Raw genomic sequence first — 26,079 nt, forward strand, 5'->3', positions numbered from 1 at the left:
TGTATGTATGCAAAAAGGTATAGGCATCTAATACTAGTAAATCACATGTTGTTAAGGCTGAATATTTAGATTCCCTGTAAACAAATTTCTCATACCAAAAATGCTCTACCAACATGACTTTTTTCCATTTATGGAGTGCTGTAAAGAGTGCTATTTTCAACTCAGCCTTCAGGGAAAAATTACTAAATACTGCAGGTGCTTACATGCGCAGACTTCACTGCTCAAACCTGTTATGCATAATGTCCCCCAAAAGTTGCACAAATAGGTTCTACCACAAAGACGCTGCTAGATTGGTGGAAAGCCACTTACTGTATTTTGAAGAATCATACAGAATTCCTGATCTCTAACCACAAATATTAAATACAGAAGTGGAGCAAGAAGTAAGTTACTAGTGGCAGCTGCATTCTTTGATCTCTTTTCTCTTATTCCTCGCTTCAACATCATCATTTGAAAATGACCATAACAGCGTAAGTCAGTATTGTGCTTATAGGTCAGGAAAAGCCCACAATAGGTTCATGTAGGCTGTCAGTGCTCGCATCTGGCTAGTTTGGAGGAATTATTATATATATTTCTGTGTCAAAATTGGTGTAATACGTGGAACATCATCTTTTACTTCATGTCGAAGTGAGGTGTCATCATTTAATACAAAGATGGAAAGAGCACAGCTGCTCTGAAGCAATTTGAAAGTAGTTGTACAAATTCACCATGGGCAGAATAGCACCCTATTATTGCAAAATCTGCCTTTGCTAGTTGCTACTGTAACCATCGTTCCCTTGCAGTCTGAGCACAGTAAATAAATACAGTGAAAACTGGTAATAGTTTTGGATATTTGTGGGGTAACTGTACCTATCTGTCAGCTATTGTGTTTCAAAATACCACTTCTAGCAATACAAAGTGCTAACTGAGAAAACTTTTTTTCTTTATTCCTTCCTTTGAAGACAAAGACAGGGATTTGTTTGCTGCAGGATGGTAACCAGGAGCCTTTCAAAGTGCGACTGCACTTAGCCAAAGATATTTTGATGATCCAGGAGCAGGATGTGATCTGTGTGTCTGGTGAGCCTTTCTATTCTGGTGTAAGTAGTTTTTATTTTTTCTTTAAGATGTACTTTATACAATGCAAAAATACTCTGTGTGTATGTGTGTGTGTGCGTGCACACAGATGCATATGTATGCATTTACTCCCACAATTTGATATTTCATTTTATACTGTTAACGCTAAGTCTATTTTAATATGTCATCTTTCGAGAGTAAATCCTAGTAATACTCATCTAAGAAGCAGCAATGAGACAATGTGCATGACTACAGTATTGTTTCTCTGCACTCACCCTTGAATATTGGAGCCACCGAATGTGATAAGAATGACACAAGCAGTGATGTTTGCAGTGAATACAGATACCTCAGTGTACTTACGTATCTGAGTATTGTCTGTGGAGTTGATAAGACAGTTGATGGGTAACTGTTATGGCAGGGCTTTGCTGGTAGAGGAACCGTCTGCTATCCTCTGTTGCTTTGGTTGCTTCATATGGTAGCACAAGACCAGACTTCATGCTTGCTGCCAGTCCATGCTGGGGGGGCCTAGCTAGCGGGTCACTAGCTTTATCAGCACATCATGTTAATAAAGATGGACTTCAGCTGGAACAGTGTAATGGTGTGATTTATGTATTACTGTTTTTACATGATGTGTCAGATTTCTTATTTAAGTAGCACATTGAATTTTGTGGATAAGAAACTGAGCTTTGTAGACAATTGTTTGGCAGCTGTGTAAAATGTTATATAGAATAATATTGTCGGGTTTGGAACTAGGGCAATGCTCAGTTTTTATTTAATTGTAGAAGATAGACAAAAAATAATAGAAACCATTTACTACTCATTTCTATAGACATTTTTATAGCTACTGTAATTATATTTTATAGAAGTATTTTTTAGATTTATGGGGAACTATCATAAACATTCTGCTCTCCCTTTGAGCTAAATAAAATTATCACAGAATTCCATGTTAAATCTTGTGAGGCATAGTAGTGTAGTATCTGTTTATGCAAATGTTACATGACTGCTATTATGTCTGTCTGTTTTATTAATTAATTGTTGCTGTTGCCACATCCCTGTATCTCTAAATGCAAGTGTAATAAAATGATACAACACCGAAACCATAAATAAAGTGGTAGAATATTAGCTGTGCTAACAGTGTGGAAGATTAATGGAAAATGTATAGGAGAATCCATCTCACTGTTACGAACATCTCAAGGTGAATGGTTCTGAGTTTTAATCTGAAACAAGAGAAACACAATGCTTACACTGTCTCCGTACAGGCTGGGTTAATTTGCCTGACAAATCTGACATTAGCTTTTGACAGTTTCATGCTGTACAAACACAACTTACTAGTACAGGTCTGTGTGCTTTATGTGGAACATAGATGCTCCCTTTACCAATTAGACTGTACTGTTCCTCAATACACAGGACATCAAGCAGCCCATATAGAAAGAAATTATGAATTCAGGCTCAGGCTATAGTTGTTCAATTAGCAGCACACACTGTGGTACCATTACTCCACCAACCCCATTCTGGCATTATTTATTAAAAGATTTTATCGCTGAAAAATATGACTTTCATTATTGTGCTTTAATATCTGTTACTTCTTCTGAACTTGTTATTTAAATGTCTTCATGAAATGCATATTTAATTTTTTATCCATTTCACAGCAAGGCTTTCTCTTACAGTTTTGCAGTGGCACTGTAGAAAATAGTAGATGATTTGCTTCATCAATTACACTCCCCCATCTTATTTGCATATTGAACGCATAACTCATTAACTGATTGATATTAGTGTGGTGATGAGGAGTTTCTTTTCTCTTGGAAGTGTCGTTGTTAGACTGGTGACTTTTGAGCACTTTACCCTGATTTCCTCTGGGATTAAGACTAGGTCTTGAATCAGTAGGTTCATTCCAACTAAGGATGATTGACATTTCAGACAGTTAACTGTCCTTTTGTCACAGCTCATTTAAATCATCTGGAATCATATGCTTTAATTGTATAGTATGATCAGACAAGTCCTGCATGCTTCTTTTTTTTTTTTCATTTTTTTCCTCATTTTTCTTCCTGATTTATTAGGTTTCTTTTCTTTTTTTTTATAATGTTTTTCCTATGTTTTGCTTTGCTTGATTGATTTTGTTCTGTTCTCTCTGTCATTCTAGGTGACTGACCACATCTATTTTGCTTTTACATGCTTTCTACAGCGCAAGAGCAAGTGTTTTCATTAGCAACTGACATTGAATGCCTCATAGAATAAACTCTAAAGAATAAAAATAAAATTTGTAACTGAGAAACAATACGTTGTTAAATGTTATGGACAAATAGCTACAGTAAAAGTTATTTTTAATCTGTTTTAATAAATAATCTGTTTTTTTATTATAAGGATTTATTTATTCACTTCTGCACTGTTAAGGAACGGAAGGCTATGACTATGTTTCTAGTTCAGAACAGTATCTCTTCTGTTTGTTGGGTCTGAATAAATTTGCATGCTCCTCTGTGTAGGACAGACTTTAAACAGGCACTTAACGTTCCAGCAGTATCCTGATCTGCATCCTGTGGAACAATCTAAATGAAATCAATGGCTTCTTAGGAATGAGGTGCTGCTTAATGTGAGCACATGGGATAAGGACCTAGTTCTTAATTTAGAACGCTTCCTTTTTAGTGGAAAACAGTTCTAGTTTCCCAAAACTAAAGAGGTGCGAGGGAACCTTGTTTCTTCTTTCATTGTATACTATTTGGAGTAAGAAAATAAAATGCATAAAAGATTATAAGCAACATAAACAGCGTTAAACACTAAAAAAGAAAGCATCTGTTTCTGTAGTAGGGTGAACAAAATGATAGTGTTAGTGAGGGTCCTGCAGCAATTGTACCTGTAGCAATTCCATAAAGCATCAAAGATCATCCAAACGATCATGGATTAGATCTAATTTTGAGCATCAGTTGCATCAGTAAGTATTAAAGAGATTTCTTTATGTGTGCAATAAGAAAGACTTGTGTTCCAAGAGATAGAAACATAGTGGGCTCTGCATTATGCCTGCTAGCGGATATCTGATGTAGATGTGAACTCCAGTGCAAATGACCAAAAGTGAGAACATTTTGCGAAACTCAAAGCCTAGAAGGCAGTGTCTTTACTAACCCAAATTAAATGCTAGCCTCTAGAGAGGCTTTATAGTATGGGTAGTGTATGCCTGAGTTGGAGTAGCTTGTGTGTTGAAGATATCCATGATTCTCTCTGTGGGAAAACTGGAAGATGAGATTGGTGACTATTAGGTCAGGTACACATTTTTGTCCACTAAAGTATACTGGACCCTCACTAAATATTTTTTCATCATTGTGGTATTGCCAACAAACAGCTTTCTTATGCCTATAATCATCATAAATCCCCATGTAAATTACTTGTGGTACAGAACACTTTGGATTTTTACTCTTTTCATCTGAAAAAGAAATGCCTTGAAAACAGATGAATTAAACAATGTAGGAACTTCATCAGTATTGATGGCAGAAGTACAGAATATTCCTTTTAAATGAAATGATACTCACAGAAGTTTGCTATATGGTGTTACAGATAGCAATGTGCACCTAGTCTTTTTAGACATGTAGGTCAATCGCCTGGACTAACAAGGATAGCCTAATATTGACCTTGCTGAAAGTTATGATGGGGGGGGGGGTAGCCTAAGATATGGCATGTCTGATCTGAAATATGAGTCTTCAGTATATTTATTCCTAGGAAAAGTTTTAGTCTTTGCAATTCCAGAATCAAAATTTCTATTTTAGAGATAATCCTCACAATTACTGTCACCTTTCATGAACATCTGAAATTCAAGTAAAAGGATTATTGTGCTTTATCAAGAAAAGTAGTTTATCTGTCTAGGGAGCCAGTTTTTTTTCTTCTTTTTTTAAATAGATTTTATTTGTCATACTAATCATACTCAGTGTATGTGTATGTGAGATCCATAAACCAAGGATATGACAATATACCATCTGACAAGATGAATGCTTTGAATCAGCTACTGTTTTTCTAAAAGACTGAAAATGAACTGTGAACAGCTGGCAAATTGCTAAGTTCAGCTACCAGGACAGTTTGCGTTTTAACATAATTCTCTTAAAGATTCTATTTAAAAGTTATAGTTCCCAAAATACTGCTAATTCACCTGATGATAAGATACAGATGATTCTCATATCTTTTGAGTAATGGAATTCTATGCTGCTGTATAGTAACGCATTATTTAATTCCATGTTAATAATTTCTTTTAGCATTTTTAAAATTAAGAATCTTTTGGGGAGATTGACGCGAAGATCATTCATAAGTTCAATACTAATAGAATTGAATGCACGTTTTTGTGAATTTATAGAGCAACAGCTCTCAGAGTAGTATTGCATTCGATAGGTCGATACAGATGTATCTGAATGCAACCTATGGACTGTAATCGGTTTTCTTGATAGAGAAAAAAACCTTCATTAATGAACACCTTTTCCAAAGTCAGAAATTAACACTGTATTATATATACACTATATTATTTCACTGTATATACACTATATATTACACTGTATTATATATAACACTGTATATATATTGTTGAACTGTAGCCAGATCTGATTTCTGGCATTATTAATCACACAATCATTCTTCTTTTTCTTGTAAAGATAAGAACATATTATATCTCACTTTTAAAGTTGTCCTTTTGCTATTGTGAAATCAATTGTGTTGAAAGATTTATAACTCTATACAAAGCCCATATGGTATTACAAAAAAAAAAGGTGCATTAGAGACAGTTTTTCAACTTACAAACTTCGCACAATAGCATGTTTTTCATTGTGTCTTTTTTATTTAAATGATAAAGGTATTATTATTTTTTTAGTATAAGTTTTAATTCAGAACATATCACTTGACTGTGACTTGCCTAAGTAGTCAGATGAAATTATTACATTTCCCTTGCTGGCACATTTTAGAGTTTTGGAGACTTCCTGAGAGTGAATTTTATATCTGTTGCCCTGGATCATTCTATTTTGAGAGTTTAAAATTTTCTTTTCATATATTTTGGTGTAGGTAAAACAAGTTCAATTAGCACTAGTAATGTTAACGAGGAGAAAAATGAGTGAAGAAAAAGAGAAAAGCTTAAAATAGTAAGCATATGGTTTTTATTTTTTTTTTCCGCATTGTATTTATTTCTATATTTATTTACTATTTTGATTCTGATGTGTGATTGAATAGTATAAACAGTGCCAAAGTGAAACTCCCTGTCCTGAAGAGAATTGCAAATATGTGAACAGATAGGTCACCTTTCAAGCACTTTTCATTCTTGTTACCGTCACAAAGCTACCAGGAAGAATGGTGATTTTTTTTTCACCATGCTGGTATCTGTCAGCTATTCAGTGGAGTGAATCCATTTTTTCACAGAAGTCGTCAAATACCTATCAGATAGTGGTAACTTTTTTTTTTTTTTTTTCCTGACAATCTGGACAGCTTTTAAGTGACAACCTGGAACTGACAGATGTAAATATGATTATTTAGGGACAACCAAAGCCATCTCATTTTTCTGCAGCTTCCTAAAAATAAAAACCATAGCAATCTGCTGAGGTTCAAACACAGGACTGCCATTTGTAAAGCAAAATTTGAAAGAGCAGATTAGCTTTTTTCTTATTGGAAGAAGGCTTTTCCCCTACAAAAAAAGGAGAAATATTACAAAGCCGAAAACACTTGGAGAACCCAAAGCCTTGATCAATGGCAGTATATGATGTGAGGCAGTAGCTGGAAACTAAAGATATTATGAAGATACAGAGAGTGTTAGATGCCAGGCTGAGTGAGAATTCAGGTCCATACTGACTTTGGGATTGTGGTTTTCCCTCTTCTATTTCTATATTAACAAATGCAGTAGTTTTGAAATAGATCATCCCTAGAAGTAGAGTTTTTACAAGTAGATATTTAGGTGAATGTTGATGCTTTTAGGTGTATGCTGTAGCAGTGGGGACATTTTGAAGTGAGACCAGGCAAAGGGCTGACTCTTCCTCTTTCCAGTCAGTGTTAACAGTCTACACAACACAGCATCCACAACTTCCCTGGGCAACCTGTTCCAGTATCTCACCACCCTCACCAAAAAGAATGTCGTCCTAGTATGTAATCTAAATCTACCCTCTTTCCATTTAAAACCGTTACCCATCGTCCTATCACTACACTTCCTGATAAAGAGTCCCTCCCCATCTTTCCTGTAGCTCCCCTTCAGGTACTGGGAGGCTGCTATAAAGTCTCTCCTGAGCCTTCTCTTTTCCAGGCTGAACAGCCCCAACTGTCTCAGATTGTCTTCATAGGAGAGGTGCTCCAGCCCTCTGATCATCTTCATGGCCCTCCTCTGGACTCTGCTCCAACAGGTCCATGTCCTTCATATTTTGGGAGCCTCAGAGCTGGACGCAGTACTCCAGATGGGGTCTCACAAGAGCAGAGCAGAGGAGGAGAATCCCCTCCCTCAACCTGCTGGACACGTGTCTTTTGATGCAGCCCAGGATGCAGTTGGCTTTCTGGGCTGCAAGTTGCCGACTCATGTTGAGCTTCTTATCAACAAACCCCCCCCAGTCCTTTTCCTCAGGGCTGCTCTCGATCCATTCTCCTCCCAGCCTGTATTTGTGCTTGGGATTGCCCCAGCCCACGTGCAGGACCTTGCATTTGGCCTTGTTGAACTTCGTGAGTTTTCACAGGCCCACTTTTCAAGCCTGTCCCGGTCCCTCTGGATGGCATCCCTTCCCTCCAGCACAGACAGCTTGATTTCATTGTCAAACTTGCTGAGGGTGCCCTCAATCCCACTGTCCATGTTGCCAAAAAAGATGTTAAACAGCGCCAGTGCCAATACCAACCTCTGAGGAATGCGACATGTCACTCATCTCCACTTGGACATCGAGTTGTTGACTGCAACTCTTTGAGTGTGACTGTCCAGAAGTTCCTTATCCACCAAGTGGTCCATTTGTCAAATCCATGTCTCTCCAATTTAGAGACAAGGATGTTGTGCAGTTCTCAGAATGCGTGTAAAGTTTCATTGCGCTTATCAATTAATCCAAAGAAATGTCAGTAAGAAAGAGTAAAGCATTACCAAAAAGAGGATATAAAATCTCCCTTCTTGAAAATGTATGAAATAATTTGATGAAAAAAAGATTTCTCATGACATTTTCTTATCTCAAATTGTAGTGGGTTACCAATAGCTGATAAACTATATGAGAGCATGGCCTTGAAGATATTATGGTATGAAATGCCAACAGGCTGATCTATGAAGTTACTGCCAATGTATTGACTATATCTTTATGTTTCATTATTATATTTTAAAAATTATATTCTAACGTTTCCCTCCTTTTTTTCTCTCCATTTTTCTATGTCACTGCGCTATTGCATATTCCCCTCTATGTTAATTTCTCTTTTCCCACCTACTGCTTTGTTCTGCACCCATTCAGTTCTTTTCCATGTTCTTCCATATGTATAGTACCTTCATGTCTGTTCTATCCACTGTGAAAAGAGAGGTCTTGTTTTCTGTCTGGACCTAGACAAATTAATTCTTCATACCTTTACCCTTGTAAGATGAATAACCAGAGACAGCAGTGTCCCAAACTGAAAATGTAATATTTATATCCTAGTAAAAAGGTTGAGTAATGGAATATTGGAAGTTTCACATGCTGTTAACAGAGTTTTATGAAGAGTTTTGAAGCTTCTTTGTCCTTTTGTTCAACTGTTAATTGATTACTTTCGTAGACAGATTATTAGATCACATTAGATTAATGGTTTATATGATACAGTATAAATAATTTGAAATTATTACTAATTAATCATTATTGTTAAAAGTCAGTTAAGCATTTCTAAACTTTCTTTTACATCACATACCAGTCAGTATGAAATATTTGAATCTTTACTGTGCTTAAAATTTAACTGTTAAAAATAACATTAGCTAGTGACTAAACATAAATAGTTAATGATTACACAGGATTTTGTGTTTTCCTTTCCTGACTATTTACTGTTGCTGTCTGCTGACATGGTCATTCTTCACTTCTGATCTCATTTAAGATGACGTCCGTGATCTCAAGAAGATCATATGTATTTTAAGGAGAAATTTTAATACCTCTTTAATGAAAGCCTCAAAAACATTGCTTCTGTTTCACTGCATAGCTCTGAGGAAGAATTTTTTTGACAAAACTCTTAGCTCTTCTTTCCAGTCAATGAGCATATGTGTGGATGAGGAATTTCTGAGTTAGAGGCATGGAAAATGCTGACAGCTTGGCAGCAGCTTTGAGTTTTTCAATAAAATGATAACTACTTTTGTTCTGTTCCAGGAAGCAGCTTCTAAAACACTGCTCTGAATCTTGCATTTAAGGATCCTAGGAGCTCTAACTTTCCCTCTGTTTGGTGTAATGTAGATAACAAATGTGATAATGGAATTTCAATCTCACGGGACATTTTGTGTAGCCTTGGTATCGAACTAAGTAGCTTTTCATCAGAATCAAGGTTTATTTTGTAAACTTGGAGATGAAGTTGCTTTTGGAATTTGCAAAACCATTGCAAATTCAATCATAGAATACTATCCTGTGCAAATAGAGGGGGAAAGTGAAACTGAGTCAAATATTAATAGACAAATCTACAGCTGACACAGATTATTAGTTAGATTTTATTTTAAGCGGATAGTTGGAATCAATGGAACAGCACTATCTTTAACCTGGAATAATCAGGGTACTTAGGGTACTTCTTTACTGGTACAAAATGTGTTGCTTTCCAGACCTGTTGCCACATTTTGTTAATGAATAGTTGTAAAGCATTTTAAGAACTTAAAGCTATTAGACCAGTAAAAAACATGTTATTATTGTTATTGTTCATTTGAAATGCTAATTAAAGACATCAGAACAAAATAGTTTGCTTCAGTTTGCTGGTCAAGCTTCTTTATTCTATTAATACTTATATTAAACATATTATGGTACATTAAAATATAATGCTTTGCAGACAAGGTTTATTCAGTTCGCCTTGGCTGAAGATGGCACTGAAAATGAAGCTTGGTTTGGGTTTTTTGCGAATCACACAAAAAGTCACATGCAAGCCAAGCAAGTCACAAAGGAAAACTTACTCAGATAAAACAGTTTTCTGGCAAAGCATTTCAAAGCTGGTATCTACTATCAAAATACTTATTAAAGTTACTTTGCAACTCTAAAGGGAGGCATTTGTCTTTCCAAAGTTAAATTTGACATCCTGGCTCTGTACTCAATGGGGGACATAGATGATGAAGATGATTATCAACTTGGGCACCCGCTTTAACTCACCTGGATTGAATGTATTTATTTTTCTGTACTGATTACAGGATTAAAATTTGTCTTGACCAATGGCTTAGTTTTAGATGAATTAACTGTGGTTAGACGAGTCCTGTCATTTTACTCTTAAACTTCTGTGTTAAAAAAAAGGAGCTGATCAGAGCTGGGTTCTGATCCTAATTCAAAATTCTGGTTTATGAAATGTATGATGCTCCTGAGAGTTCTTGAAAAGCTGTTTCACTAAATTGTTTATGTGATGTTTGCAATTGCAGACTAGGGGATTATTGATGGTACACGAATGAAATATATAACTCATATGTAGTTCTGATTTGTATTTTTGAAGACCATTAATTGTTTGCATGCTTGTAATTGTTGGCTATCATGCTGTGAAGAATACGTAAGTCTTTACACTTAAGAGACACCAAAGTAATATTTCTTTATTGTAAGAGTGAGAATTGTGTTGAATGAGCCTAGGTTAAATACAAAGCAATCCCTTCATTACACATAACATATCACTCGAGTGGATCTAGCTTGCAGTATGTTTTTAAAAGTTCGGTTCAGTTCAGTAACATTCCAGACCTGAAATATTTAATAACTACTCTCAGTCGAGATAGAATAGAACCTAGAAAAAATACCAGATGAAACCCTCTGATTTTTATTTTTTTTTTGTGCTGGAAAATTACAGTTGCTTGAAATTTTTCTGTTACTTTGCTTACTTTTACGCAGTTTTGGCTATTTAGTAATCTCCTGTGCTAGCGAAGTATTTCTGAAGCGTGCATTTCTTTCTCTTAAAAAGTAATGCTGAACTCCGATGAAAAGCATTTCTAGTTTCCTGCCTGATAGTACTGGTAAACTCACAAAATACCCCAGATCAGCTGTTTTGGGGGCTGGCTTGTCTCTGCCTTCACTTGACTGAAAACCAGAAAGAATTTTATTGGCTTTTGTATGGGTACTTGTGTGTGTGTTGTGCTAAGAAAGACAACAACAAGGACAGAAATATTCTGCAGGACAGCTTTCTATTGGGCTTTTTAAAAGCATAGCTCTAGCTTAGAATATATTCAAATGCCGCTATTTAAACTTTACAGTGACTACTGTCATATCATGTACTACAAATTTTAATGAAGATTTATGTTTTTGCTGACCATACTACTTCATTTGAAATTTAGTTGTGAAGTGTGATATTCTTTATTGCATTCATGGTTAATGTAATACTGTCAAGCCAGTTTATTTAAAGGTTGCTATTTTTCAACATCTTCTTGGGTAACACGAGTATTTTCTATTTGATTTGAGCGTGTATAACAAAAATACTAGAAGGTATTGCCTAGAGTGTAGAAGTCAAGCTTCTGTTCTTAACTGGATGTTCAACACAAGCTGGAGCTGGAAATGACATGGAGTTAACAGGAAGAATACAGCTACCAGTGGAGCCACAGCTGGGTGTTTCATATTCGTTTGTGTAAACTCAGCTTAGACCACACATCAGACTGTGGCCTATATTAGTTTATCCTGAATATACTGTCTGCAGCATTACCTGCAGCTGAAACCTCCTGGCAGACAAAAGGTTTTCTAAATACAGTTTGTGGACTGAAGTGAAAAGAAATTTGTGGGCTGAACCCAGTTTCCAGGAACTTCGTTGTGAAAGTTCCTCCCTAGAAGGCGTGAGTTGAGAGCTGAGAATGACCTTCTGGTCCCTCTGAACAGCACAGAAGCATATGGATGAAACAGGATAGCCATATTGCCATGCTACACATTCATTTTTGGGTTACAAATATAAGACTATATTGTTTTCATGCATTTCAAATGTTAAAGAAATAAATTGAAACATTTGGCCGTTCAACAGCAAAATTATATACCTCTTTTTTAGATTAAACATTTACAAGCATTAGCCTAAATAAATAAATGAAAAGTCTCATTTTAGGCCATCCATTTTGTCTTGCTATCCAAAACATTGGACTGGTTTATCCTTGCTCTTTCTGCAGTTACATGATTCATATTTGTCACAAATGTGAAAAAGAAAGAAGGTAACTGGATTTTCCCCCAAATTCAGCAATATCAGTTTTCCAAAACTCTTATGTGTAGCCCTACATCCTTTCTTTTCCTTTCTGTATATGAAGGAAGGAGGAAAAAATATCTAGTTATTTCATCCTCTCTGTCACTGGTATGTTTTTGATGAGAGACTTACTCAAAGGTCACTGAGACTGGCAATCTATGCTGATTGTACTGAAATATGTGAACATATATTGATAAAATGTATGTGCAGACTCATGCTTTCCAATACATATAATGAAATGAGTATAAAATCTAGCCCACCTGTACAGGGCATTAAAATAGAAGTCTATATATTACATGTACTTGTATGTGGACATATGGTATATCTGCTACAAAGATTTTTTTTTATTGCTAACCAAATTGACTAATTCTAAATGATCTTTCGGAATAAAGTCAACAAGACAGACTAGAAAAAAAATAAGTCTTTTTTTTGCAAATGTTCGTATCTAAGACAGATACTAGCCCACAGTTTTTATAGAAGAAATTTTAGGATGGGCAATAAAAAGGAAAAAAAAAAAGGAGTTGCTTTAAATAATTCTGTCTGTAAGAAAACCTTTTAAATCATTGGTTATGATTTTTAAACCATAGCTCTGAGGTCAACAGTAGCTGTGTTTGTATCACATTTTTAATTTGGATCAGGACTGTGCTTTGAAATGAATTTCTGAGTCATGTGCACTTTACCATGCTTTGTCTCACATCACTGAGTGGTCTTGGAGTACACAAGCTGTATTCCTTTTGGATGAAACTAATTGGAAAATGTGCTACAGGAGGGCAGTTTACATACATGTAGTGCTCAATCTGCATATGGGACCAATTTAGGACAGGTCAAGGTTAAGACCTCTGAAATGCATGTGTTATGTCCTAACTGTTAAACTCTACAGTTCTGTTCTTATTGCATTGCAGTACTTGCTAGTATGATCTAAATTGAGCAAACGACTTTTTGTCTGAGGCAGGACCTCTGCTTTTCTCACAGACTTTGTCTTTTTCCTCTGCAGCATAGGTTTAATGGGATTTTCACATTCAGGAACTCAAAAGTCTATTAAAATGAGAAAAATCACTGTAGGATGGAAGCAAAGAAACAACTTATTGAAGTGTAAATATATATGGCAGAAAACATTAAATTTAACAAAACTTGATTTATTTTTTTCCCAGGAAAGAACAGTAACAATTAGAAGACAGACTGTAGGAGGATTTGGATTGAGTATAAAGGTAGGATGATTTTTTTGGTATATTATTCCATGTTACACAAAGTGTCTTTGTATATAGTTAATTTTACCTTTAATGAGAACAAACTATATTTTAGGGATTAGAAATAAGAGAGCAAACATATTCTAGGATGTTAGATACTGCCACAGTAGGCCGCCAGCAACTACACTGCCCTATGGAATGGAAGGCAATGGAAAGATCATTCCCTTAAGATCTAAGCTGAGCAACTCTGTAATAAGATTTGATATGAGAGCTGAAAAGTGTTTGCAACTGCACAGACTGTACTTTTGTTCAACAGCACTCTAATTTAAGTGGTTATTAATGAATGCTAAATTTCAGTGGCAGGCACATGGAACAGCCAATAAGTTCATCATCAATTCTCCTACAAAGAATATCACATTAATTCACTGCAATTCATTAGTAGGACAGAAAGTGTTATTGCTTTCTCATATTGTTTATTTTGTTGTAGATCAAGCAAAGGCAGCAATTTATCATGTTACCATATTTTTGCTTTCTTCAGTAAGATTTAAGAAAATAAGTAAGTGTAGGTGATCCTTTTTGAGGGAGGGAGGGATGAGGAGAGGGAAGAAGGGATAATAATTTTTGTCATCATAATCTATGATTTTGAAAACCTTACCTTGGCTTTGAATCTCACTGTAGACAACACAACATTAATTTTATCTGCTAAACACAGCAGTCCTCAGGCTCAAGATAGTAATGGAAAAAGTGAAGTGTACTTCACATGAATGCAAAGAGGCTTAAATTATGCATATAAAGTGAAAGCATAGACTTCCCTGTGAACATCTGCTAGTACTGACCTTATAAGAAGTGACTCAGAAGAGGGATTAATGTGCATTTGTGTTGTCATTGATAAGAATATTGCTGAATAGAAATACTAGTTCTTAAAATATGTCTTGGTACACTTGCTGTTATCTTGTTGACCCACTACAGACCTGTATTCAAGGAAAACTAATTGCTATTTTGTGGCCAAAGTTTCTCATGAGTTTAGTCAGCAGCACACAAGTTATTTTCCTCCAATATCATTATAGGTTACAGTTCACTGAATAACGATGAAGTGATGTATGTCAGTGCAAAATCAAGTATATGGGTGAACAAGGTTTTATTTAGCTGGTGCTAAGAAATAACTGGTTACACTAAGGACTTTTGAGGTTTGGAGAACAAATCTCATCAAGGGTGACTAAAATTGATTTTTTAGTTATACATTACAATGGGTTATCTTTTAGAATTAAAATTGCTGACAAGCTTAAGATCACATTACTTAGGTAATATTTATATTTATAAATATTTATATATATAAAATAAAATATCATTGAGAAATATAAATTAAATGTGAGCGTGCAATGGTCTTTCTTAAATTAGTGGAGCAATATATTCTTAAATTTTTAAAGCAAGATATCGATTGTTCTGAAGAAAATTTTTGGAAGTTCCAAAGTATTTAAAAGTGCGAAAAAAGATTGTGTATTCAGCTAAGAGAAAATCTCTTCTCTTCTCTTCTCTTCTCTTCTCTTCTCTTCTCTTCTCTTCTCTTCTCTTCTCTTCTCTTCTCTTCTCTTCTCTTCTCTTCTCTTCTCTTCTCTTCTCTTCTCTTCTCTTCATCATGTTTCAATAGAAAAAATAACAATAAAAAACTATATCAAATGTATTAGAAGCAACTGCAATAAAATTTAGAAATAAAGGCTTTAAATTAAATTATTTTCTTTAAATATGTTTTCTAGGTTTATTTTAATTCATATAAATTTTTATCAAAATTAATCTAAGTAGTGGAATGGTGAAGCTGCATAAATTCTGCATAACAGTTTGTTACTTTGGATTGTTTTGTTTTGCTTTGTTTTGTAAGATTCCTGAACTTTGATAAAGGACTTACGTTCATTGCTAGTTTTAAATAGAAAAGTAATTTTTTTGCTATAGTCCCTAAAAGTAGAAGTCTACAAATCACCCTGTAGGAGTGAGGAGGATTGAGGCCTTTCCTCCTTTTTTCAGTAACTCAATCTCCCACAACCTCACATGCTACAGTAGTTCCTGTTGTCTTGCTACTCTCATATTAATTTAAGGGTTTTTCTGAGGACTTACTTTCTGTCAGTGGTGTATATCAGAAGATGCAGTTTATCTGAGGTGGGAGTTATAGAAGTACAATGATTAATGACCTCCACTTTAAAATATTTGCTTGTGCAATTTTTCTAGTTTTGGCATTCAGCTCTAGGGCACTATCATGCTTTTTTTCTGCTAACTTGAACACCCATTTGCTATCAGAAATCTCATGTGATCAAGTCACCTTTTAACTTTCTCTTGAGTAAATTTTGGAAGTGTCCTATCCCAATTTAAGTATTCTGGACGGTTGGTCAAAATGTAAATGATTCCAAAATAAGAGTCTAGTTATCTAGTAACCTCATGAAGTTCAACAAGGCCAAGTGCAAGGTCCAGCACTTGGGTTGGGACAATCCTCGTTATCAATACAGGCTGGGGGATAATGTGATAGAGAGCAGGCCTGTGGAAAAGGACTTGGTGGTACTGGTGGATGAAAAGCTGGACATGAGTCAACAATGTGTGCTTGCAGCCCAGAAGGCCAGTTGCATCCTGGGCTGCATCAAAAGCAGTGTGGCCAGCAGATCCAGAGAGGTGATTCTCCCCCTCTGCTCTGCTCTCGTGAGACCCCACCTGGAGTACTGTGTCCAGCTCTGGAACCCCCAACATAAGAAGGACATGGACCTGTTGGAGCAGGTCCAGAGGAGGGCCACAAAGATGATCAGAGCGCTGGAGCACCTCTCCTATGAAGACAGGCTGAGAGAGGTGGGGTTGTTCAGCCTGGAGAAGAGAAGGCTCCAGGGAGACCTTAGAGCAGCCTTCCAGTACCTGAAGGGGGCCTACAAGAAAGCTGGGGAGGGGCTGTTTGCAAAGGCATGTAGTGATAGGATGCGGGGCAATGGTTTTAAACTAGAGCAGGGTAGGTTTAGATTAGACACGAGGAAGAAGTTCTTTACAATGAGGGTGGTGAGACACCAGAACAGGGTGCCCAGAGAGGTGGTGGAGGCCCCATCCCTGGAGACATTCAAAGCCAGGCTTGATGAGGCTCTGAGCAACCCAATCTAGTTGAAGATGTCCCTGCTGACTGCAGGGGGGTTGGACTAGATGACCTTTAAAGGTCCCTTCCAACCCAACACATTCTATGATTCTGTGATCTTTTGGTGCCTTGTCTATGAGGAGAACTCTCTTCTGTCATAACCTGGGTGCTCCAACTGTATTTGTAAATAGCAGAGATTCAGCTAACCGCTTAAAAAAACCCTGTTTGTGAGATTGATTTTTACACATGATCCGAACTTAAGCCCTTTAAAAAATTTCTTATAATCCACTCTTTGAAGGTTTTAAAGAACAAAAAAAACCCCACCTGGTTTGTGTTTTGCTGTACTTCATTTTACTGAAGTTAATGGTAAAAGTGTGATTGAATTTGAAGCAGAACTGATCTGTTTTACAATCTTCAGAAGGAATTATTTTCTAATTTCTGAAGCCCCTTTAGAACCCTCAGTAATAAGCCTTTGTGTGTGAAAGAATAGCCATAGAGTTAGATGTAGAAATTGATGTATTGTGTAGTATTTATTTATCACATCTCTGAAAAGTCTGAGATGCAGAGATTTGACACAAGAAGCTGCAAAGTGTATGACTTCTGAAAGAACATCATGTTTCTCAGTAATTGGAATGTAGTGTTCCTGTGGACATAGGCAATAAAATTGATAGTTGATTAAATAAATTAAGGTTTTCAGTTACAGCCAGAGTGCTGGCTACCAGAACTCTGTACAGTGCCATTTTCCCGCCTCTGTTTTGATTATTCTTTTTAAATGATGAACAGCATCGCAGATCTGCTGAGATTTGGGTTAACTTTTCAGTTTGACTTGATCAAAAAAAATCTCTAAAGCAAGCGTGTGCACCTCTCCTGCTCACACTTACATACTTAGATGATTCTCTTCCTCTTCATTCATTCTGTGCTTTTTTTTTATTAACACATTTTCCCTGTGTTTCAAATTGAAACAATGACAAAAAAAATAATAAAAAGTCTAGAAACCTTTAATTAATAGATGAATCATCTGGCTTTTAGCTTAAAAAAAATTATCTTTTCATCTTTAAAGGCTTGTGTACTTGCAGAATTTGGTGTTGAATGCATTTTGGGAGTGGCATTTTGGTTCCAGCTACGCTATTCTATTGAAAGGAAAAGTTTAAAAGTGCCAATTAACATTGGCACATTATTGTCCATATTATTTAATTGCCGGCAAAAATCCTGTCACAGTTTTGGCTTACACCGACTAGTATTTTCTAAGAGAGTCCATGAACACGGTTCAGAGCTTTACATAGACTGCTTCCTATAGCCAAAATGTATAAAGTCACCCTTTTTCAGTTGGGAAGATAGTTTATCCTCATAGACATGAGCCATATTGTACCACTAGACCTTAAAGCTAAAACAAACAGGCCCATTTTCGTTAGTGGAACAAATGTTGCCTGTTAGTATAAAATAAAAATGTCCCCTACATTGTCTAATGTCTTTGCCTGCTTAAGGAAAATGACAAAGAAAATTTGCATTACAAAGATCAGTGTTAGTCTCATAGATGTCTGAGCAGTTAAGACTTCAACACCATTACTTGACATATTTTTATTCCCTTCTCTGGTCTGAGTTTCTAACAACACGTCCACACTAGAGGGAGGGAAAATTTAAAATGATGGAAAAGCGGCCTCTGTTCCTAGAGGTTTCTTCAGTAGCGTATCTCTTGAACCTATAAAACCAGAATTTAGACACGCATACACTTTTCCTTCTACAGGACAGAGAATCAGATATGGAGGATGCAGATGCAAGGTTGAAACCTTAATCTGAAGTAGCATTCAACAAGATGTTGCAGAATATATACAGCTTTTTTAGCTTGCTGTAAATTGCTAACGATGACTGGGTATAGATAGGTGGTTCAGCTATTTTCTCTTTCCCATTTTGAATTTTTGTTTCTTACAATAGCAGGCTACACCTCCTATGACTAATTTGAAAGGAATCCTTCATACTGGCCAGACTGGGATGCAGTGAGAGGAGATCATTTTCTTCAGTAGGACATTCCTGAATGCTTCTTCAAATCTGCAGAGTAAATTGATTTAGGTAGATATAGCGAGTGAGAGAGGAGTAATCATGTTGTGTGCATTGCAGGCTGGCTTAGTAATAAGAGAAATTTCCCTCTTACTGAAGAGATGAGTATAAGGAGGGAGGGAGGCCATTTTACTGAGAAAAAAAGGACTTATGTTAGCTATGCTGAGCTTTAAACCCTGGACTCCTTCGCTGAGCTTCAAATTTCCTGGATAGTGCAATCTCTGTGTAACATTGGAGGCTTAGGAAGAGAACTGACACAGTTATTTTCTGTTTGTTTGAAAAATTTGGAAGAAATTAAATGTGCATGTGACTAAGGAAAAATCTGGAGGGTGTAGGTTAAATCTTATAAATCTAGTGAGCGTAAACTGATTATCTCAAGTGAAGCCAACTTTTATTGTTGCTGTTCCTCTAGTGAAAACCATTGAAAGATATTCAACAAGTTGTAATGCTACAGTTTATTTAGTATGAATACATCTCTAAGCCTGACAGAAATGAAGGTAGCCTCATGGTCTTTGTGGAGTGAATACTCAGTCCATGCTACAAATATCAATACCTTCTGTGCTTGTCTACTCTCATCTCATTCAATGCCAATAGAACTTTTCTTGTTGACGTGTAATTGTTGTAATATTACTGAGATCCCTATTAACTCAGTGTTTTTAGAAAGATTTACATTGATGGCCACTTGCAGAAGGGACTTTAATCCTATTTAAAATTCTGTGATTTCACAGGAAATTCATCTTTATTCCATAACAGAAATAGCTGTTGAGCACAGGAGTCTGTTCAGTTTCAGACAATTGGTTATTGCATGAAGAAGGGATATGTGCTGTTCCTTAGACCATGAAAATAACCCATGTCAGTCCTTTCCACACCCCGACACTGAATGCCTGGACCTAAGAAAGCCATTGTTTCCAAAGAGAAATCTGGCTGCTGAAGAGGACTCAGCAAACTCTTAACCAGAATTCCTAGGCAAAATTACAGTGTGGCGGACTGTCATTTCTGATGATATGAATTTCTAAAGGTTGCATTCAGGCTTAGATTTTGATGTTCTGTATTGAAGAAAAAATATTTGTGTCTCTGTGTATATTTGCTTTTCTTTTCCTTTGAGTTTCCTTTTTTATTTAGGGTTTCTTTTTAACACTTTGTTCTTAAGCACCGTGAACGTTTCCAGTCCCAACAGGATAAATTGAATGAATCAACAGCATTGAATTGCTGTTGCACTGTTGAATTACCATCCAGCTTTCCTTTATTTCCCCCCATTTAATGAACACCTACTGTTCCATTTTTTAGTGTTTCTTTTCTGTTCCTTGTTGCTTATCGCACTGCTTTGCTCACTCTTTGTGCTTGTATGGCAGAGACAGAAACAAACAAAGGCTGCTTTTGAGATGAAAAGTCCAAATTTGCTTTTCTTGGGCTTTTGTTTACCTGTTTCTTGCCAGCATGAAACACATGTGTGGTCACGGTGTGGCTGCCACTGTAGTGCGATGGCCATTTTGCTTTGGCAGGACACCACTTCATACACTGAGCTCTCCAGAATTCACAGAAACTGATGTCTATTTTCTTCAAGTCTTGTAGACTTTTGAACAACATTAAAGTCACTTCCTGAGCTGATGATGGCAACTGAGAAGTTCTTTATGAGAGGCAATAAGGAATTAATCACAATCAAATATTTATTTAAAAAAAAAAAAAGAAGAAAAGCAGAAACAGAGTTATTTTCTAAGTCTCTCTGAAAACTGCAGTTAGAGAAAGGGCAAAATAATTTTAAGCAAAAAGATATTTCCAGTGACTGACAAGATTGCCATTTATTCTGTTTTCAGGGTGGAGCAGAACATAATATTCCAGTGGTCATTTCTAAGATTTCCAAAGAACAAAGAGGTGGGTGTCAGATTAGTACACTGCGTTTTGACGTGCTCCTTAAAGCAAAGTGCAATTAAGTCTTGAGATTCTTCAGGAAATGTTAAACAAATGCTCTTGGTGTACCATTTCTCTCTCTATACCATTATGCTCGCTCTCTTCCTCTGAACCGTTCTCTGAAGACGTACAGATTTTGTATTTGGAATATTTTGTAAATGGTATTCAAAGTGATATTTTTTCAAAGAAAGTTATTGTAAAGCATTATTTTTAGGGAGAGAAATAGGAAGGTATTTAGAAAATAAAAATTTTTAATAAATTGAACAGAAGTTAATGATTTTGTGGCTTTTATTTCCAAATGGTTGTTGCCAGGAAGCTGAAGCAGATCGGATGTTTGGCCATTAAAGCCTGGTAACACAAGAGAATGCATGTCTTTTTATACTGGTTAGTAGGGTAGTACTCAGACAGGGGTGGGTAATGGCAGAACCTTGATAATACCCCTATGTTATTTTAAAATTAGGTGCTTTGCAGCAGCTCATACGTAGCAAAACTGGTGCTGCATAAGGTCTTAACCATACTTATTTTTAGTAGAAGCAGGGCTGGTGCTGAATCTCTGTATTGTTTTTAACTGGCAATATTTTGAAATTATGGGAATGATATAATACATACTAGGAAGGTGGGTAATGGTTAAACAGTTCATGATGTGTGCAGTGATGATAGATGAAGGTTGTGAATCAGTATGGTGTATTTAATATCTCTGTTGTGTTTGTGTGTATTTGTGTACATTTGTCTAAGGTCAGAAACGTAAACTTGGAAGCATTTCCCTCCGTCTGTAATGCAATAACTCTAGGATGCTGCTTCTGTACAATTAAAATCTGCCAGCATAAAAAAACCTCATATTCTCCCACGCACATAAAGAGAGGTACAGGGGAATCAGCGTATTGAGAACTGAAAGACAACCCTGAAAGGCAGATGTGGAAGTTCTATGTAGGGAGGCTACAGAGTAGCATGGAATGAGCCCCTAGGGAAGGCAATAACATTAACCTTAAGAAGTTATACTTGTGACTCTGTTCTTTTCAGTAAACATATAAGTATGTAATACATAATAATGTGACATATATTACCTACATTAGCTATTAAAATGCTATTAAGCACTGCAGGAAAAAAATATGAAAGATAAACTTAAGTTTAATTGAGCACAGAAAAGCGCACACTGTTTTCTTTTATTTTTGTCATTATTTTTTTGCCACCGTAGCTGATGCGTTATTTCTAACCTCAATACCTACCTGAGCTATAATCTCCATTACTGCTTTCAATAAAAATACTGCTGATTTTTAGAAGCTAGTTTTGAGGGACATCTCTTGTGTAGGAGACTATTGTCTTGGGGTGTAGGAAGTATCATGCCATGTATATGTACTAAGGATCTTTGACAGAAAAATTGCTGTTTGACCCAGAACCTGTACCTCAAAGCTCTGCAGGCTTGGTTCTGCCCTCCCAGTTGACTCCAGCTCTTTCTATGGACGTCTAAACAAGAATGTGACATTTAATGCAATTCTTAAATCAGAATGTTTATCCTCCAATAATTTAAGCATCCTTTGTTACATGTAGCTAATAAGACCAGTCCTTCAAACACATACTTGAGTATCATAATCTATGTCAATATTGATTCCAGTTTTAGAGCTCATGTAAATAAGTAAAGTTTTTGGATCAAGACCAACTTTAGTCTTTTCTAGACAGCTTCTTCTGTGATGTTTTGAAATACTATAGATAAATAATCCCATAAAATCTCTTAACATTCCTTAGTTCTCATGTTAGGGGTTATTTATTTCTTTATAGACAATTAATCTTTGTTATATTTCTTGTGTATTTATATAGTATATTTGCATTAGATAGCTCTGTAACACAGCACAATATTTAAAAATTGCAACTGTAGAACTAGATTTTGTAAATTCCCTTGGAATAGGGAATATTCCCTTGGAATAGGATATAGCTTTGTTTTAAAAATCAAATTCATTTTGGCTGGTTATTTTGTACAATACACTTATTGTCTAGCTCTTCAGCATATAAAGTATTAGCCAGCATGAATACTCCACCGAGTTTATCAAGGATGCAGGATTTAAAGTATCTTTGGTAAAAGCTTACATGTTATACTTGTAATTCATAAGTGGCTCTGGAGTCTCCACGTTGCTTTTTCCTCAGAGTTTGTAAGAAACAGTCTCTCACAGGCACATAGGACCTAGTCCTGCAGTCATTTTCTATTCAGAAGAATATTCCATACCTCACCATAATGGCCTGGAAGGTGCTACTGACTGATGGAAGATGTTTCATAGTCTTGTACTTGGGCTGGGTAGACTCTTTCATTGTGACACCGATATGCCAGTATTTTGGAATTTAAAAAAAAATCCGAATAATTTATTTGGATCTTGTATGTTGAGGTTTTTTTATGCAGTTTTTGTTTAAATTTTTAAAAGATTATGTAAAAACATTAAATTAAATAGGAATATATGTACACATACATGAAATGTAGGATGTTTTGTACAGAATGAGTGAAAAATATGCTTTCTGTTTTCAGCGGAACTTTCAGGTTTGCTCTTTATAGGAGATGCAATTCTACAGGTGAGTAAAATTGCAAGTTCATTTGTTCATATTTTTCTAGAAAAGTGAAATGAAATCTATACTTATGAAATGTAGAGTAAGTCTTCTCTTTATCTTTTTAATAACAGATTAATGGAATTAATGTGAGAAAATGCAGGCATGAAGAAGTGGTGAGCTTTTCTGTTTTTTGGTCTACTTTTTGTCTTTTGTAGTTATTAAGATGATAGTGTACGCTGATAGCAACGCGCTGCTATGAGTTGTATTGTTGTTATCCCTAAATAAAAATAACTGTACATTCCTTCATGGCAAGCAACTAATATCTTAGTGCAATCTCTTCTTCATAAGTGTGTTGTAATTGCTGTTCTCAGATAGGCTTTTCCATATTAAAGGTGATTATTTTATTATGCAAATTTTAGCTGTACATATTCCAACATTTCTTCTTCTGGCTTATAGCTATCAAATTTCAGCAGTGCTGCACCTTTCTGGCTGTGTGAGGTCATTTTAATTTCAAAAGCTGTAATTTGCACTATATTGGAGATTTATTGTTTGGTTGGTTTTAATCCTATTTAAAAATTGAAACAAAACTATTTGTCTGCATTTTCATTCTCTGGCTGTTACTTATGAGAATGCTCTCCTCAAGTTAAGCTGTTATCAGTACTTTCTGAAAATAACAGTGTATTAAGGAGATTCATTCTAGAAAAGCCATATGTATTTGAGAGCTCTCGAGTAGGCTGGTTCCCTTGTAAGTCAGCTGGTAAGTTCTGTAAGTTCCCTGGTAAGTCAGCTTTGCTAAAAGTATCATCTACTTTTGTTATATTTCACTTTTTGGCTCTTCTTAACTACTTTCAGAAGTAGGAAACCCTGTATTTCAGAAAAGAATGCCAGAAATGAGAAGATTATCAAAGAAATTATCTTTAAATCCTGTGTAGCTCCATAGAATTTGTACCTGTATTTTTAAAATAATGTGGTAATGTTATATTTGAAAGTTTACTTCTCTATAACCTAGTTCGCCAATTCAAAGATGCTCTGTATTTCATACAGCATTCTGTTACATGACAGATCATTGAATGTATGCCATTCAGGTATAGAAAGCAAGAGTTAATAAAAATGAAGTTCCGATTAACAACTTAGTGCAGGCTGAAAGATTTGATCACTGCACTATTCCTCAGAGTGCTTTTGCGCACGGGTTTCATGTTGGAAATTTGTGCTGCAAATCATGCTTCATTCTTCAGAGCCTTCGTCATACCACCTTCTGTATACACAGGTTAATTGTTGTATTTATAGTACTTTTAAGCTTTGGCTGTGCAACAGTGATCAGATTTTAATCTTCTATGAGTTTACTGCAGTTGTAGAGTTTAATATGCATTAATATGATAAATATCTCAATGGGATTTAAATAGGCTGTTGGAATTTCAAGACATGAGAAAAGGTTATTGCTATAAGTGTAGACTTGAACACTCAGCGGCATATTGAAAACTGCTAATAACACCAGTTTTGAATATGCATTTGTGTATGTGCAAGTGTTTTAGGAGTTTAAGCAGCAGATAAATTTTAAATTAAATCTTTATTCTAACTAAGAATAATTCTTAAGAATTAATACTAAGTATTGAGCAATATTTAAATAAGATAAAATGTCTACATGACATTTTATAAACTAAAATATTCAGAGGATTTATAAATATAAAATATAAAATAAATAAAAAAACCAAAGTAAATCAACTCTGATAATCTATTTATTTCAGAAACATTCACTATCATATGTTATTTATTTGTGGAGTAAAGCCTGCTATAGTAATGATAGATATAGTTGTGCATTGTGCAGCAATCTGTGGGTTTAAGCACAGCCCTGAATAAAGGGCAAGTACATCAACTGGTCTGCCAGCAGGAGTTATAGGTGGGATTTTGCCTGCGGCATGCCCTTTGCAGTTTGACTTGTTCGAGCACTTCTCTTGCAGGGTCTTTATCAAATACAGGATCTGTACCTCTAATGTCAAGGTAACAGAGAAAACAGGAAGCACGTGGAGCATAGTTGCTCACAGCAGGGAGTTGAACAGTAGTGGAAACTTAATTTTCAATTATTATTGCATTTAAGTACTTTTCAAATGGCTAGGCAAGGTACATGAGCTTGGAGCTTTGTTTCTTTCTGTTTTTTTCTGTAACTAATTAAGACTTAGCAGGTATTATATTATCTGAGAATACCTTAGTGTTTTGGGTTGTCTTAACGCCTTAGACAATATTCATTGTAAGTCAGCATGGATTTTTTTTTCAGTGTGTAAAACAGAAGATGCCCAGAGAAAATTCAGACTTCTATCTGCAGTGTGCGTCCTAGGAGTCTTCATTCTTTTTCTAGATACAAAACTTCTTGAGTCTTCATTCTTTTTCTAGATACAAAACTTCTTGCTGCTTGCAGAAACGTTTTAGGCATATCTCATGTCTTCATAGCTCTGCAATGAAAGGATCTGTGGCATAATCAGTGCAGCCTATTGCATTACACTGATGATTAGTTGGCCCTGGTATTTCACTTTGCTTTACTGGTAACTATACTATACAGATACAATCATTTGAATTTCAAGATTAAGTAGTTTAATCAAATTAGTGCCATCTTTCATAGTAGGGAAAATCTTTCCCCAATATATAGTGAACTTAGTTGGCTTAACATTTGTGGGCAATCCGTTGTTGTCTTTATTGTCTTCCATTTGTTAGTAGATCTGGTGATACAGTATTCAGTGATGCACAGATCCTGTTACCCAAGAAATATACTATAATCCGAAGCCTGAATCTGACAGATAGGTAGATACGTAGGTAGGCAGATAGGTGATAGATAGATAGACAGACAGACAGACAGATAGATAGATAAGACTCTCATAAGACTGGATAGGTAGGTTTAGTCAGTTCTCAGTGTACCTTACTGGAGGCCTCTACACAGATCCTTTCTCATTTTTTTAGCTTTAGGTG

At 35.8% G+C, this 26,079-nt stretch overlaps 1 protein-coding gene across 7 annotated transcripts in view; it reads left to right on the forward strand.

Moving 5' to 3' along the window:
• Positions 1-26,079, forward strand: part of SNTG1 (syntrophin gamma 1) — a 352,251-nt gene that overhangs the window by 193,712 nt on the left and 132,460 nt on the right. For 4 of the 7 annotated variants that reach the window (XM_074577005.1, XM_074577004.1, XM_074577003.1 and 1 more), the window contains exons 3-7: positions 939-1,073; positions 13,494-13,550; positions 20,496-20,553; positions 23,102-23,145; positions 23,253-23,294. In XM_074577005.1, coding sequence (XP_074433106.1) covers positions 939-1,073; positions 13,494-13,550; positions 20,496-20,553; positions 23,102-23,145; positions 23,253-23,294 — 336 coding nt within the window. Of the gene's footprint in view, positions 1-938; positions 1,074-13,493; positions 13,551-20,495; positions 20,554-23,101; positions 23,146-23,220; positions 23,295-26,079 lie in introns of those variants that run through there. The other 3 variants (XM_074577009.1, XM_074577008.1, XM_074577006.1) reach the window with 3 other exon arrangements.

The sequence above is a fragment of the Larus michahellis genome, chromosome 2 (assembly GCF_964199755.1).
Source record: "Larus michahellis chromosome 2, bLarMic1.1, whole genome shotgun sequence".
NCBI lineage: Eukaryota > Metazoa > Chordata > Aves > Charadriiformes > Laridae > Larus > Larus michahellis.